Raw genomic sequence first — 15,347 nt, 5'->3', positions numbered from 1 at the left:
AAGGTCCTGAATAAGATGCATTTTTAATAGTGCGTTGCATAAAACCCTGTAATTACATTTGTCTCTGTCACCAAAGTTCAACAATGTATCACAAAAGCAAAAAAACACAGTAAGACTGGAACTAGAAACACTTCAGCATACAGGTGAAGAAATAAACAAAACCTAATATAGGCTTAGTATATAGTAACATCACATCTGAGTAGCTACAGAAATTAATCTCTGGACATCACTTGGCACACAGCATCCTTCAGCCGCAAACCGGCGAACACCGAAGCAAGTCTTCTAGGGATGCATCATCATAAACTTACCTTGCTTATGAGAACCCTCCCCAAGTACCTACTACGGTCACCAAACAATGCTGGCCTGAATCTTTCTTCAACCTAAGCAAACATGGAGGTGTCTGCATTCTTGTGCTCTATGACAGAACTTTTATGTCATTATCAAGAGATGGTTAAAAACCAACAGTTATGGAAGGGGGAAAATGCATGCAGTAAATTATCAGGTGCTATGCAACACTAGTTAGTCCAGGCAGAGCACCACTCCAATGTATCATAACACTACTGGTATCCCACTAATCCTCAAGAAGCTAGTTGTGTTGTTTCTGCACAGCACTGTAATGCACCAAGCAGATACGCCAGATATTTCAGCACTCATTCAACATCCACAGTTTATCTGAATACTTGGTTGAAAGAATTACATAGAACAGACTCATATTGTTTAAAATGCCTTATTTACTTAAATTTGTATTAAGAAGCAGAATAATTAAATCTAATATGATTTTATACTATTTATAAGCTATTAGCTACATAATAAGAGGAAGTGCCCTGCTAACTGTGTACCCAAGCAAAGCAAACCTGGCAGTACAGTCTTTATAGTAAAGTTTAGAATAGCTTGATTCCATATTTTAAAGTAAAATTCCAACTCTTTTTAACTTTCTGGATGCTTAAATTACTCAGATATATTTAAAATACTTTTCGAAAGAGAAGGTATTATTTTGATGTACAAAGAATTGAGACTCTAAGATGCTAGATGCAGTTTAAAACCACTCAAGAGGCTACTTCACAGTAGCAAGAAACCACATGTAGTTTTGAACATCAGTCAACAGCCTGAGCTAACCTCATAATATTAAAGGACACTTAGCTGCATCATATCTAAATCATTTTGTCATCTGTACTCCCAACCTAAACCCAGGCATATATGAATTTATATTGTTGCTATATTAACTGCTCTGCTGAAGCACTGGAATAAATATGGCTTCATTCTCCTCACTCCTTAACTTTCCAAAAAGCTGCAAAAAGATAACACAGGTCAATCTAGGGCATGCTAAAGCGTAGCTGTAGGATGAAATCTAATCAAGCATGGCTATTCACGATTGTGTTTTATGAGAGGGAGAATTTCCTTTACAACACAAAGACTGGCATGTTGCTGTCAGAAGGTGGTCAAAGTGATAGGTATAAGTCCACTGGAAAAAAGGAACATGTACATAGAGCGAAACAAAGAAAGCATTCCTAAACATCACCACACCTACCATCTCAAAGCCACTGAATATGATCCATTTCAAAAAAAACTGTGACAACTTAAACCACTATAGACCATTCTCCAGCTCTGCAAGAGAAACTGGAGGGAGCACAGTAGTATTTCAAAGCATGCATGCATTTCATCAGAAGTACTACTGCAGCCTGGGAGAGGGCAACCAGAGCTTACCCTTAGTCTGTTACTGAAAGGCAATACAATAACACTGTGAGCTGCTGCATGTCACTTGGAAATTTCAGCACGTTGTAGAAAAATGTTCTGCAGAGAACAACATGCATGGTAAAGTAAGCTTTAACATTCATGCACAATATGAGCACAAGAGTATCCAGGATCAAGTTGTCCCTCCTATAATCCACGTCCAAAGCAGACTGCAACTGCAGATTGTAAGGATCACATTTTGACAGTTGCATATACCAGTTTGACACCACTGAAGATGCTCTGTCCATAGACCATCAAAGTTATGGAAGTGATGCTTCAAGACCGGGCTGACAGTTCCAAATAACAAAAGGCAACAGATCAGCAACATAAGGGATCCAGAAGAAAATACTGTAGGGATCTGTTCCCACCCCAGTCTTTCCAGTGCATTTTTACCTGAACAGCAAATAATACACTAGCCTGTCCTCAGGAAAATTAAGTTAAACTCACCAGTAGTCAGGAATTACTGCAGAAGATAAACACCTAAAGCCACTCCCATCAGGCGACTATTTTTGTTATTTCAATCACAGAAATACTTCATCAAAAAATTCTAACACAAAACAGAAAACTGTTTTAGAATACACGCTTGTCCAAGACTCACCTTGGGTAACAGAACTCAAAGTTTAAGGCAGAAACTGCTTCTCATATTTAATTCTATGGTTCCAACCTCCATGCTCTCCTTCAGCACTAGTTCCCTGCTACTTTAAGGAAAAAAGCTGGAACTATGGGATCACACATGCTGTAGTTACTGGTGTCCCATTCCTAGCATCAGGTCTCACTGCAGTTACACAGAACATTGACAGAAGATCAGGAAACACGGCTTCCACTTTCAAAGACATTTAGCCAAGAACTTGTCATTAACACATCAGCAAAAGAACAACCTGTATTATGTAACTGAATAGTGCAACTGAAGCTTGGCTAAACAATTTTCTTGTCTATGCATTCTCTATGAACTTGTACTTGAAGAGTGGCACAACCTTTATTGAAGGAAAGACAAACCAAACAGGTAGAAGACGAAAATCGGCGTAGGTGCTACGTAACAGCTAGAGGACGGAACCTACAGAGGACGGAACCTACAGTGCCTGGATTTGATCCCCAGGTTTGCCACAGACTTACTGGGTGACCTCAGGCAACTCCCTCTCCTGCCTGACTGGAGATCTACCTCAGTATCACTGACTTGTCTTGCACAAATTGTTAACTCTGTTCTACTGCATCTCTATAGAAATAAAACCAAGAAATTCAGACTATTTTTAAGATACTACTGGAATTCTAGACAGACATCTTATAAGTACAGAACTCAAAGCTCCTAGCATACGACATATCTTAAACATCCAAATCTTAGCTTTCTGTAAGCAATTCTCATTTTCAGTGTCAGTCTGGAATTAAAAAGCAGTAGTCACAAGCCTCGTCCTCCTTAGGAGGGGCTACGGTGTGCAAAAACAAAAATTTTCAAAACATCTTTTAATACTTTTGGATGACTTCAAAGTACTCAATGGCTGGCGGTATCACGCAAAACAGAAGAGACCATCCTTAAATTAAATCTCTCAAACTTCTCCAGCTCTAAAAGTGTACCCTGTTATCTTTATCTCTTTCCCTCTACAATTATGCAGTGCCTTTACTCCACAAGCATCCAAGAGCCTTGGATTTTAGGAGTTCCAAGAAACTATTTTTGAAATGACATCAGAAATCTGCTACGATCAATCAATGCAGCTAACACTTTTCCCATGAATAACCTTAACATTAGAAAGCAACATTTCCCCTTGACTGAGTGAAATTTGACAGCTGAAATACAGGAATTTCATGGAGCACCCACAGGTGCTTTGCTCAAGTTCAGTCCCTTGTACATACCAACTGGACCAAAATGAATACTCAGCCTTACTTTACTGATGACCCATTTGTATGAGAAAGTTACAGCCACAGAGCAGGATAAGCTTCATAATAGTGTTCTCTTTAGAAAACCAAGATTTCAGTTCAGATTACTGGCTGGCTCAATCTTGTTTAGAGCTCAAACACTTCCCTCAAAGATGTTCTAAGACCACACTGACTTTCGTGCTTCTTTCAGCCAGAACCGGGCACTTCCCTTTCAACTGATGTTCTTAATGCTCCCCAAAGTAACTAGTCTGCTAGAGCCTAAGCAGAGGTATTTGAAAATTAGCGCATTTTCTTTGAGCTCCTTCCTAACTGAAGCCTTTTACTTCCCCCCTACCATCCAAACTGACCACTAAGAGCTTTGACAAGCATCCCCCCTCCATCTTTGCTTTAATTACTGTAGGTGCCATTTGATAGCTGCCTGACAACTTCAACTCTCGGCCCACATGGCAAGGCCTAACCCCCTGTACCTATGGGTTCCCAGGCCCTGCACGCATCACTGCTTGAGCCGGGAGCCACCCGGCCAGCACAGACAAGGTGTTTTACAGAAGACCGCGGTTTCGTGTCGTGCCATCCCTACCAACCAACCCCGCTGCACAATCAGCTCCAGAGGAGTTTGTGTGACCCCCACCCACCGCCCCCGTGCCCAGAGCGGCCGCAGGAGAGGCTGCCGAGGCCCCCCCGTTCCTCTCGGGCTGCAGCAGCCCCAGGGGCCCCGGCTGCTCACCCCTGCACGCCCGGGCTGTATTTTCTGGTCTTCCAGGGTGTGCCGGGGCTTTGCAGTGCTGGCTGAGGCGGCTGCCGCTGCTGGTGGGGGGAGTTGTTGATGGCGACGCCCCGGCTGCCGGAGAGCAGGTAATTCATCCCATAGGTACTGGCTTTATTCTCCCGTTTCCTACGGCCCGGGTGGTACTGGTGCTGCTGGGGAGACGCCGGCGGCGGCGGGTGGGGGCTGCGCGCCAGGTGCGACGGCTGGTGGTGCCCGTTCACACCGTTCACTTTGTTCTCGTGGAAGTTAAAAAACTCCCCGGGTCCGGCCCCGCTGCCCAGCAGCCCGGGAGGAGCCACCGCCGCCGCCCGGGGGCCGCAGGAGGAAGAGGAGGAGCCGCCGCCTCCGCCGCCGCTGCACGATCCCGAGGAGGAGAAGCCGGGGCTCTCGGTGCCGGACTCCACCGACGAGCAGGAGGACGAGGAAGACACGGAAGGCGACTTCTGCAGCCGCCGCCCCCCCTCGCCGCCGCCGTTCACTGCCGCGGGGCCGCCGGCGGCGGCGGGCACCAGTCCGGTCAGCAGGGCCGGAGGGGAAGGCGAAGGCGACGGCGGCGAGGAAGAGGAGCAGCAGGCACCGCCGCCGGGCGCCCCGAGCCGCACGCAGCTGTGGCCGCGGGGCGGGGAGGCGGCCGAGTCCAGCGCCGGGGAGTTAAGGCAGAGGTAGTGCGGGAAGCTGGCGCCGCCCCGGCCCCCCACGCCCTGCGAGGTCTCCCAGATCTGCATCCACAGCGCATTCGCGGGGCCTTTCTGCTCGGGCTGGATCCAGGCCACGCGGGGATCCATCCACGCCCGCCCGCCTCCGACCCTCACGGCCCGGCCAGAGCGCCGCGCCGCCGCCCCGCTCACCGCCCGCCGCGCACTCCCTCGCCTCAGCGCGCCGGGCCCGGCAGCGGCGCTAGACGCGGGCCGGGAGCAGAGGCATGTGTCGCGGCTCGGAGGGAGAGCGACCGGAGGCGGGGGGCTGAGCCGGGCGAGGCGAGCGCGCCTCAGGAGGAGCGGAGGCGGCGCAAACTGTACCCGGCCCGGCGCTGCCCGGAGCGCTCCCCTCGCCGTTTCCAATGTGGCGTCCCCCTCGCCAGGGCCAGAACCGGCACTGCGCATGCCCCGCAGATTTTAAACCTTCACTGGAGACGGCCGCCCTGGCAACCGCACATGCGCGCTGGCCAACCCGGGGGGAGGGGCCAGGCCCGCCGAGACCGGGGGGAGGGGGAGGGGGAAGGACGTTGCGAAGGCTTCCCCCGCTCCGGTGCGCTCGCCCTCCTGCGCGTGCGCGCTCGGGGGGCGTCGGGAGGGTTCGGAAGGCGTCGGGTGGGAGGCGGGGCCCGGCGTGCAGCGCGCCTGCGCGGCCCCGCCCCCGCCGCGCCCCGCCCTCCCTCCTCTGGGCAGGGCCGCGCCGGGTCCGGGCGCCGCCGGGCAGGGGGCCGCGCTGGCAGCGGCCTGTGCGAGGCCGCGGCGGCCGGAGAACGGGGCAGGGCACGCAGGGTAGGGCAGGGCAGCGCAGCAATCAGCCGCGGCCCAGCGGCGGTTCTCCGCTAGCGCTGCGTTGTCTCCTCCGTGCCGGGGCTTATCCCTTTGGAGAGGTGTAGCCCTGCCCCCACAAAAATAAAAGGGTGAACTCGGGACTAACTGAGATGAGAAGTGAGTGCAGGCGGACCTGCTTCTGGAGGGGCTGAGCGGGGCTGGGCCGACCCCTGAGGGGGAGGGCGGCCCTCCCCAGAAGTGCGCAGGTTGTGCGGGCAGGCGGAAGCACACGATTCCTAAGCAAGGGGAGGGGGTGGGGGCTCCGCTCGGCTTTCTAACTCCGGGGGAGCACCGTGAAACACCATCGTTTCCACTGGATCCTTAGGTTGTTATTGGGCTGGACTCTGAAGGCGTTGGTGCCAGTTCCAGGGGTTGTCTCTGTAATGGATGCGTTTCATGTGCAGCGATCACTGGGTAAAATGCATGTGGCTGTTGGAGTGTGAGCCACTGCAGATACACGGGGCTTGTTCTGTGCTCTAAAGATTGGCTTTAACGGCCAGCCTTCCAGAATGATGCTCCTAACCGTTCTCTTTCAAATCCAATGATTTGGCCTTTTCCTTGAGCAGCTGCATCACATGTATGGATCAAGCGTCCTCTCCCCAAGTCTCCAGGAATCACCAGTCAGTTGGATACAGCCTTTACCTGACTGCAGAACAGCAGAGGGAAGGGTCGTACATGCATAATGACATGACGAATACTATTAGAATCCCAGTGACAACAGCCCTCCAGTGCAGCTGCATGTTACATCTTAGGTGATCTAACAATATACTGCCTCAGAAGCAGGAGAAGGAGAGGTCCTACTCTCCATAATCCTGCTGTCTCCTTCCCAACTCCCTTGCACAAGCCCTGATACTGATCAAGTGAGCCAATTTAACTTACTAATTCAGAAGAAAACTCACTAGGAATAAAAGCAAGAGTTTTCAGCCATTCATTTTGAATGAGCTCACTTTGTGACCAGAGCTGACACTAAGGAGGGGGTGGAGAGAGGATGAAAGAACAGGACTGTCATTTGTTAGCAGAGGGCAGTTGTATTTGATGCAGCTGTATTCTCTAACTATACCCTCAGACCAGAGCAAGAGAAACTGATTTGAGGGTGACAGCCAAACATTTATTGTTGGAAGTAATTTAGAAAGAGCAAGTCATTCATTTGTTTTTGTTGAGAAACAGATCTGTTTTCAGGAATAACAGCCAAACTATGCATAAAAGTACACAATAAACTAACCAAAACCATACCACATGAAAAAGCACTTAAGATTGTCTCATGGAAAAACACGTTCACCAGAATTTCCATGTGATGAAACCAAAGCACCCTTCTAAATGGTGTCATCTACTAGGTATACGGATCTTTGGCAAAGGTTTCAGCTGCTTGAGTTAGTGATTGCAGTCCTTGGGTTCAGAGTTCATCTTCCCAAAGAATTCTGGATATTTTTGTTTTGGTTTTAATTGAACTTGAATGGAGACAAATAAAGAGGACCCTCAAGTCTGTTCTTTTTATAGAAATGCCCTAAGAAATAAACCACAGAATTATACTGTCTCTTTCTTCTTTTAGCCCTAAATACTTTGCATTCTTGCCTCTATGAGGACCCAGGTTCAGCAGGGAGACACAAGGATGGGCAGTATTTCTGCAAGCCTAGCCAGTGTGGTATGCTGGTGGTTGGAATGATTGCTTTGTAGATCCACTTTGAAGTACTAAGGAGGCTGTAGAGCCCAGATCTCAACCTTTTTAGTTCCGTGCTCTCACTTTTCACACAACAGGTGAAGATCACATCTTAATCACACACATAAAAATCTTAATAAAGAAGTACTGATCAGAGGGTTGTGGGGTTGGTGGATTGTGGGATTTTTTTTGGGGGGGCGGGGGTAGGGATAAAAAAGACACAAGTACCAATCTTGTAGAGGCAATTCCAAGCTCTGCAGTTTCATGACCTTTTTTATTTCCTTCCCTGCCCTGCTACCATCTATTAAAAGTCAGAGCTTTCAAGAGGGCCTGATTTCTCACGTTGCTGAAATTACCTCCAACTTCATTTTGAGGTCCAGCTGGTAGGGACCGCTGCACTGTAAGAGGCAATAACTCAAAAGCAGCTTTTGTCTGAGCAGAGACACGGTATTGCTGAGACTCTCATCAGTGGCAACACTGTCTTGGAAGGGGTCAGGCTCTTTCCTGAAGCAGCTACACTCTTCTCAGAAGGGGTTTCCTCTCACTGACTTAGACTGTGTTCCTGTAGACAGAATTTCTGAAGCTACAATGGTGCTTTGTCAGTTCTCTCTATGAGATCAAGGCAGCAAATACCACGAGTGAAATAGAGAGCATGGGACGGAAGTTTTGGGCACAGCTTACTCAGTGGTCAACATTTTAAGACAGGAGAAGGAAGTCTCCTCTGAGAAATCTATAAGCAATGGTTGGTTAATAGGCCAGTTGACTCATGTATCCCATGACAATTCATCAAAGCTTGCTGCAAGTCTCTGGAATGTCTCTGCAGGAAAGGAGACATTACATGTTACCTTTGTAAGTGTGTATAATATGAAGGAATAACACACAATGGCCTGTTGTAGCACAAGGACAAGAAAAAATGTGGTCTTCTAAAATCAGCTCTTACACTCTGTTTCTAGCATCCCTATTAAGAAATCTAAACAAAGTTTGTTTCTAATCTTGTCTCCTTAAAGTGAGAATTTCCCTCTAGAGGTAGTGAGAATTTCCTTTGCAAGGATTGATTTTTAAAAAGACTGGTTGATTTCAATTCAGTTGTCTTTTACTGAATGAAACCACTCACTGAACGTAAGACTCAGAAAGTTTGAAAGTCAATATAGTTTTGATCATTAAAAAAATTTGCTTTCTTTTTGAAAGAGCTTCCTTCCCACTGGTGAACTTGTGAGGATGCAGACAATGAAAAGATCCTCACCTCAGGAGACACAATGCCTTGTTTGCCGTGGGGAAGTTCAAATGCTTGATTCATATCATTAACATCATATAAAAATGCCTCATACTAGCATTGTCTGTCTTATGGCGGTAAGGCGATGTCTTTGTATCTTTTTTCATTACTTCACTTTCTTAAAGGTAACATTTAACTTTGAAGTTACAGAACTAATGACTAACAATCTATATTGTTATATTGTATATATATTGTTATCTCATTGCTTCTGAGGTCATTTAATTAATGTGTTATAAATTGTTTTAATCTGGCTGCTTGTCACAGAGAACACAGCCACAGCTCCCTTGTGGATGAAGATTATAATTCAGTTTCAACTTCAGGCAAACACCTCTTTAATTTGGCAACAGTGACAGTGCTGGAGTCTTTGGTAACCTTGTAGTTGGTGACCTGATGACTGCAATTCCAGCTCTGTGAATACATCACACGTTTTGGTAAATAATGGTAATTGAGTTGAATTGAGTGTTGCCCAATGGTTGCTATTATTCTTTTTTTTTTTTTTTTTAATGAACCCTCTGAACTCATTAATGCACATAAAGGCAGATAGTGTCTCATATCTTTAATATGCCTCAGTTTACACCCCTGGAAACAATGAGATGCAAATACAGCATACCTGTGTGATGCAACCCTAGTTTTGGGAATTACCAGCTGGGCATTGCCACGGGTGTGATTCCACCAGGGCGGCACAGTGGCTGAGGGGCAACCAACAGGTTCTCCAACAGTTCACGCTCTCCAGAACATCTCCAGGATTTTGTCCCATATGGCGTTCATTCTGATCACCCACAATCTCTGCAAGCCTCTGATGCATCACATCCTTCACACTCACCAGCTCCAATCTTCTTCATAGCCTTTGGTGGCCCATAAGCTGGATCGAGAAGGCACAGAGGTAGGGTTCAGCAGTATATTTGACCAGACTTATATCTGCTGAAGGCAGGAAGAAGAAAGAACTGAATAAATCACAGTCTCGAGCTGGATGAGGGTGTGAGAGAAAGGCTGTCCAACCAAGGAGGTGCATCTCTTAAGTGACCTTCAGCATTGCTAGTCACCAGGAGACTGTGTTGTGGAGGAGGTAAAAAGGAAACAGTTTCCTTAGCTGTGGTCTTGTCACTTTTTTTTTCAGTAAATACATTCCTGAGCAGGACAGCAGAGATACACTTTTCGTCTCTCCAATGGAGCTGATCACAATGGGGAGACAAGTAGAAATCCAGGACAGAAGTTTCTCGTTCTTACAGAGCATGATTTGGGGCGTTCTTGTAATCTGTCCTCTGGAAACATGGGCTTTTAGCTTCTTCAGAATGGCTTCTGTCCCCTATGAAAGAAGGCCTGGAGTGAGTAACCCTGAACAGGCTAAAATAATATTATCTTTGCCTCGTTAAATCTTCCACTTTGTTCAGTCCTTCCTCTCTTCATGGCTCTACATCTTCTTCTGGTGAACACTGAGCATCAGCCAAATTTAGGGTGTTGAGGCATATTCAGAGCCAGTTAAAGTGCAGAGGCTGAAACAGCTGTCAGCCACCAGCTGTCTCTTTTTCCCACTCCGTCTTCCCCCACTCTAACAAGGGTTGACAGCCCTGTGTCAGAGGAGCTGAACAGATGATAAATCAACAGCTGAACAGCTGCAGCTGCCAGCCAGGCATGTTCATACACATGAAAGTCCTTTTCTAGCTGCCTACATAAAATAGCTGGGTGGTAAATGGAGAAAGCGTGGGAGGCAGTTCACAAGCCGTTCAATTACGCTTGCAGTCAGGGTGGCGGGGTGGGGAGGAGAGGTTGCATGGACAGCCAGGTGTGATTCTTGCCTCACTGCTGGATGTTTGTCACCGCTTCTGGCAGGAACTCTGTCTTGGAGACCTTTCATTACCATGTACGTTGTATAGATATGCAGTAATACAACAGGAGCAAGATAAACGTGTCACCTTGATATACCCACGTTCTATTTCCGTTGATACATTTGGAGCTCTTGTAGGGTTTACTTTCAAAATGCTGCTTTATTATGAATATTTATTTTGGTTTATTACACAGCAATTAAACATTTAACACAGCATTTTTTACAGTATTCCATATTCCGTGACATAAAATGAATCATTATTCAACTGTTCTATATCAGGGGTGATCTATGCAAATTTTTAAATAGTTCTTGTGTTCTATTTTGCTCCTCTTCCTCAGCTAGAGAAAGTTTGGAAGAATACAGGTTTAGGAAGGTTTGGGTTTTAACTCAGAGATTAGGAATTTCTGCCTTTAAGACTTTCCAGTTTTCTTTAAGAGACAATATGCTGCCAGAACTAACCTAACTGAAGACAATTAAATCTTACAGACTTTTTCTTCAAAGGCTTATTTAGATATGGAAATTAATTTGTGATAACAAGCACAAAGAGTGTTTTAGGAATAATTTTAGGAGTAGAAAATAACCTGAGAGAGATTATAAATGAGTGACCTTTATGTTAAATACATGTAAAGCTCTTGAAAGTATTTTTCTAAGTGGGATCTGAAGAGCTGCATGAAATCAGGTACTCTGTCTTCCTGCCCTAATTAATGCAGAACCCTGCAGAGTTGCTTTTGTAAGAAGGATCACTTGCCTTTGAGTGGCAGCTTGAAAGAACACATTAAGGAGACTCTTATGAAATTTCATGGGAGTAAACTGATCGGGATTCCTCCCTTATTCATGTTTGCAATCTAGGAGATCTCAGGATCATCTTTAAGTTGTGATTCTCGAGGCTATTGTGTAGAAGACAGTTGAGGGCATACAGAACCTGCTGTGCGAATCCTGGCAAGAGGAAGGAATCCCAGCTGACAGTGTGGTTGCACATGCTTTAAAATGGAAGGAGAAGATAGTTCTGTCTAGACTGTCTGCTAGGAAAAGAATACATAAGTAATGCGTTGTTCCTCCTAGGAACAGTATTACAACAAAAATGCTTTCCTTCAGATCTGTTGAATATAAACTTTTTGCTGAGGAGAGCAAGATACTATTAAAAAAAACAGGATAAAAAAGTGCTAAGACATACGGGACAAGCTGTGAGAGAGCTGATGTAAAATGTGCTTAGTGAGGAAGTGCCCTGGAGCCCTCATCTGCCGCGTTAGCATTGCATCAGATAGGGCACCAGCTGCTTCTGTGCTAAACCTGGAAGAATCATTTATGCATAGCAGAATAACTGTGGATAGATTTAAAGAAAAGTTACATCAGGTGTCAGCAAAGACTATCGTGGGGAAAGATGTAACTCACTTTTATTAGCTTCCAAGCTAGATCAAAGCCATATTTGATCTTGTACAGATTTGTAGAAGCTAGTTTATCTTGCGTGGTCAGCTAAGTATTTTTCATTGGTTCATCCTGCCTACTGGTCCTCATTTATAGGCAGCATATGCACATACCTTTACGCATTAACTCTTTAAATAGAAACTGCACTCTGTTGCAATGTACTTCCCTCTCCTTAAGTACATCTCTGTCCTGCATCTCCACCTTCGAATCTATTATTTTTAACTGTTCTTGGGCCACAACTATATCACTTGGATGTCTCTGGAACAGAAACAGCTTGATGCCAGTATAAAAGTGCTGACACGAGCCACATTCACACTGGCCCATGGATAAGTGAGCAGTGGAGTACAGAAGATCAAAGGAGAGCAATTTTTTTTTTTTTTTGGCAGCGTTTTTAGGTAACATTAATGTGCAGCAGCTGTAGAATAGATTAGATAGGGACTGATAGGAAAGAGTAATATCGTTTATCAGGTCCTTCAGAATGAGGGTAGGAACAAGGATGGGGAAAGTGTGAGTCAGTAAGAGAGCATGGCTGGACATTTAAGCTGATGTAGAGAGAGACCTGGAAATAAGGAAAACAGAGGTGGAATGGACAGATGTAGGTGCTGGCCAGAGGGGACAGGAAAACTGGCAGAGCGCTGACTCATCCATCAGCACACATATTTGCCATTTGCTATTTGGAGGAGTTAAAGTGAAGGCCAAGGACTACCAGAACAGTATTCAGCCACCTCTCCCCCAGTCTTTCTACCAGCAGTCCAGCTTTCTTGCACTGAATCCTCCTAGCTCAATACTGGAACCATATAGCACTTTACAACTTCCTCTGTTTCCCTTGAGACATGATCAACAGCCTCACCGTCACTTCTTTCCAGTGCATGGACAGACTGTGGACAGAGATCAGTTGGGACTTCTGCAGGACGTCTTCAGTATGTCAGTACCATTTCATGTTTGGACCTTACGCACATGCAGTGAAACAGACACGTCTTTGGGATCCTGATGACTTTAGATTAACAGAACATACATGAATATCCCAGAGCCCCCCTGCCATAGCAGTGCCTGTACCTCCTGTCTGTGGGCATCAGCAGCGAATATGATAGTTAACTGCAATGGCAGTCTCCACAGCCATGTGAACTGAGTTAAGGAGTCTGTTCATGATATCAGCATCCAATCTCAGCAAGTGTTGGCTCCACAGTAAGTCTATGCTTCAGCTCCTGGGCTGATGAGCACTTTAGGGACACATAGGTAACCCTGAAGAAAGAGCATTCATTTATTGTGGTGAGAGTGGAAGAGGTGTGACGAAGGAGGAGTGAATTGTCAGTGTTGAAACAGATCAGGATTTCTGGTTGCCTGTGATTACTGTGCTTGGGTTGAACTAGGAGAACAGCTGTTGCCCCTCTGGGCTGGTCATGGGCTGGAGTGAGGAGAGACTGTCATTCCTGCTGCCATGTGCCAAGGTGAAGCACCCATGTAACTTCTTGAAGGGGCAGCTTCATTTTTTTTCCCATGCCTTAAAAACACCACTGGCTCAAAGCATCCAGAAGGCTAGAAACAGCTCCAAATTCCTTCTCTGAGGCCACAGGGTGGCTTCACAAGCCAGTGATCCTCTCTGCTGAGTCCTGGTGTCCAGATAGTTCACTAAGGATTCTTGTGCTTCCCAGCTGAGTGACACATCTGACTGCCCTGCAGCCAGGAGACTGCCTTTGAACAGTCTGGCCTCCAGTACTACAACTCTAACTAGAAGCTCTTTCTTTGTTTGTCGTAGTTGCTGCCAGATGAAACTCTCAATAGGAGATTTCTTGCAGAGTCTCTGGCATTGCTCATGGTGTGGCATTGACCGATGCAGTGGAGCAGGTGGATGGAGCACTTGTTCTGCTCACAGAAACACAAACCTTGCTCAGCTGTCATTTCCTTTTGGTGGGGTGGCAAGGGTGCATGGACCTCTTTCTCATTGGAAACAAGGTTATTTGGACACAAGGTAGATGTGCTCTAGGGCTGTCTAGTGGGACCTGGAGAGCCTCTTTTCATGACCAGGCTGTAGCTGTTTCCTCATTCAGAGTTGCCTGGTGATATCTATGAAGTTTATCCCAGGTGGTTCCTCATAAGGTGGTGACAGACATGGTTCATGAGACTTATTTTGTTAAATGGAAATAATCTGACAGACATTAACACAATGTAAACCTCAAGACCTTCAGGATTATGCAAAATTAACAAAACACCACTAAGCCACATGGCTACCAGTGCAGGGAGTTAAGATCCATGCATGGTGGGAGATAACTGTAGAACAAAATACATTGAATGAATAACTCTTATGCAGTCTCTGCCTCTTATTTTCTCCATTCATCTATCATGAGTTAGGAGGAATGCAGACTGTCCATGCAGACAACTCCACAGAAGTGACTCAGAGCATAAAGCTGTGCTACTGCCCTTTCCAACTGCACACATATATCACTGGTTGAAAAGTGCTTCTCTGACAACTTCATTGCCATTATTTTTTAAATACTTTTGTTGATTCCTTTCCTTGTTGATGGTCTAGGTCATGCTGTCCGGAGGTGATCCTTACTGACAGTAGTGTTCTTGTGTGATGTTTTGTCAGGGACTCAGCCAATTCCTGCATGATAAAGTCCTCCTCCTCTAACTCCTTGTTTGTATGGATTGACCAGTCCTCTGCATCTCTAGTGGGTACTCTCTCTTGATCATTCTCTTCCTTAACTTACCTATGAGAACAACACACAGTACCAGTCTATATCCCATACTACACAGCGGGATGCTTCAAGAGTGCCATTGTGTGAATCTGTGGCTGACTCCTGGTTCTGAAGTGCAGGCCTCTTCAGAGTCTGCCCTTGGAATGTATCTGTTAGGAGCAGAGAGCAAAAACTACAAGGATCTGTCTACAACTGCTGTCCTGAGGATGTGGAAGCTGCCGCTTTCACCTTTTGCCCTGTATTTCTTCCCACTGTTTTCTACTTTCTGCATCCTTCTGACAAGGAAAATCCTTCCCCTGCCCCCAGTGTGATATGTTTCTTGTGGACGACAGATTATGGTACATAATATGCTGCTTAGCCTGGCCGTAAGGATTCTATTGCCTTGTGCTGGCCTGGAAACGACCTCTTGTTAGTGCTCGCATAGCGATAGAAGGCAGGGTGGAAGTGGTTTGACCCTGATGGTGCCCTTTATGGGAAGAAGAGCTCTGCCTCAGCTTTCTGCACAGCTGCAGAGAACAATTACTTGACATTTGTACTGCATGGCCTAATTCTTTGCTGGGCCTGATTCAAACTCATTCATTT

At 46.2% G+C, this 15,347-nt stretch overlaps 1 protein-coding gene across 4 annotated transcripts in view; it reads right to left on the bottom strand.

Moving 5' to 3' along the window:
* TENT4A (terminal nucleotidyltransferase 4A) overlaps positions 1-5,564 on the bottom strand; it is a 61,105-nt gene extending 55,541 nt beyond the window's left edge. For 2 of the 4 annotated variants that reach the window (XM_005239730.4, XM_013301004.3), the window contains exon 1: positions 4,325-5,563. In XM_005239730.4, the coding sequence (XP_005239787.3) occupies positions 4,325-5,469 (1,145 nt within the window). In that variant the 5' untranslated portion in view covers positions 5,470-5,563. Of the gene's footprint in view, positions 1-4,324 lie in introns of all 4 variants that reach the window. The other 2 variants (XM_013301003.3, XM_005239731.4) reach the window with 2 other exon arrangements.
* Positions 5,565-15,347: the final 9,783 nt, after the last annotated feature.

This window comes from Falco peregrinus, chromosome 3, assembly GCF_023634155.1.
Source record: "Falco peregrinus isolate bFalPer1 chromosome 3, bFalPer1.pri, whole genome shotgun sequence".
Lineage (NCBI taxonomy): Eukaryota > Metazoa > Chordata > Aves > Falconiformes > Falconidae > Falco > Falco peregrinus.
Note: the sequence above shows the minus strand (reverse complement) of the source record. Positions and strands in the feature narration are given on the sequence as shown.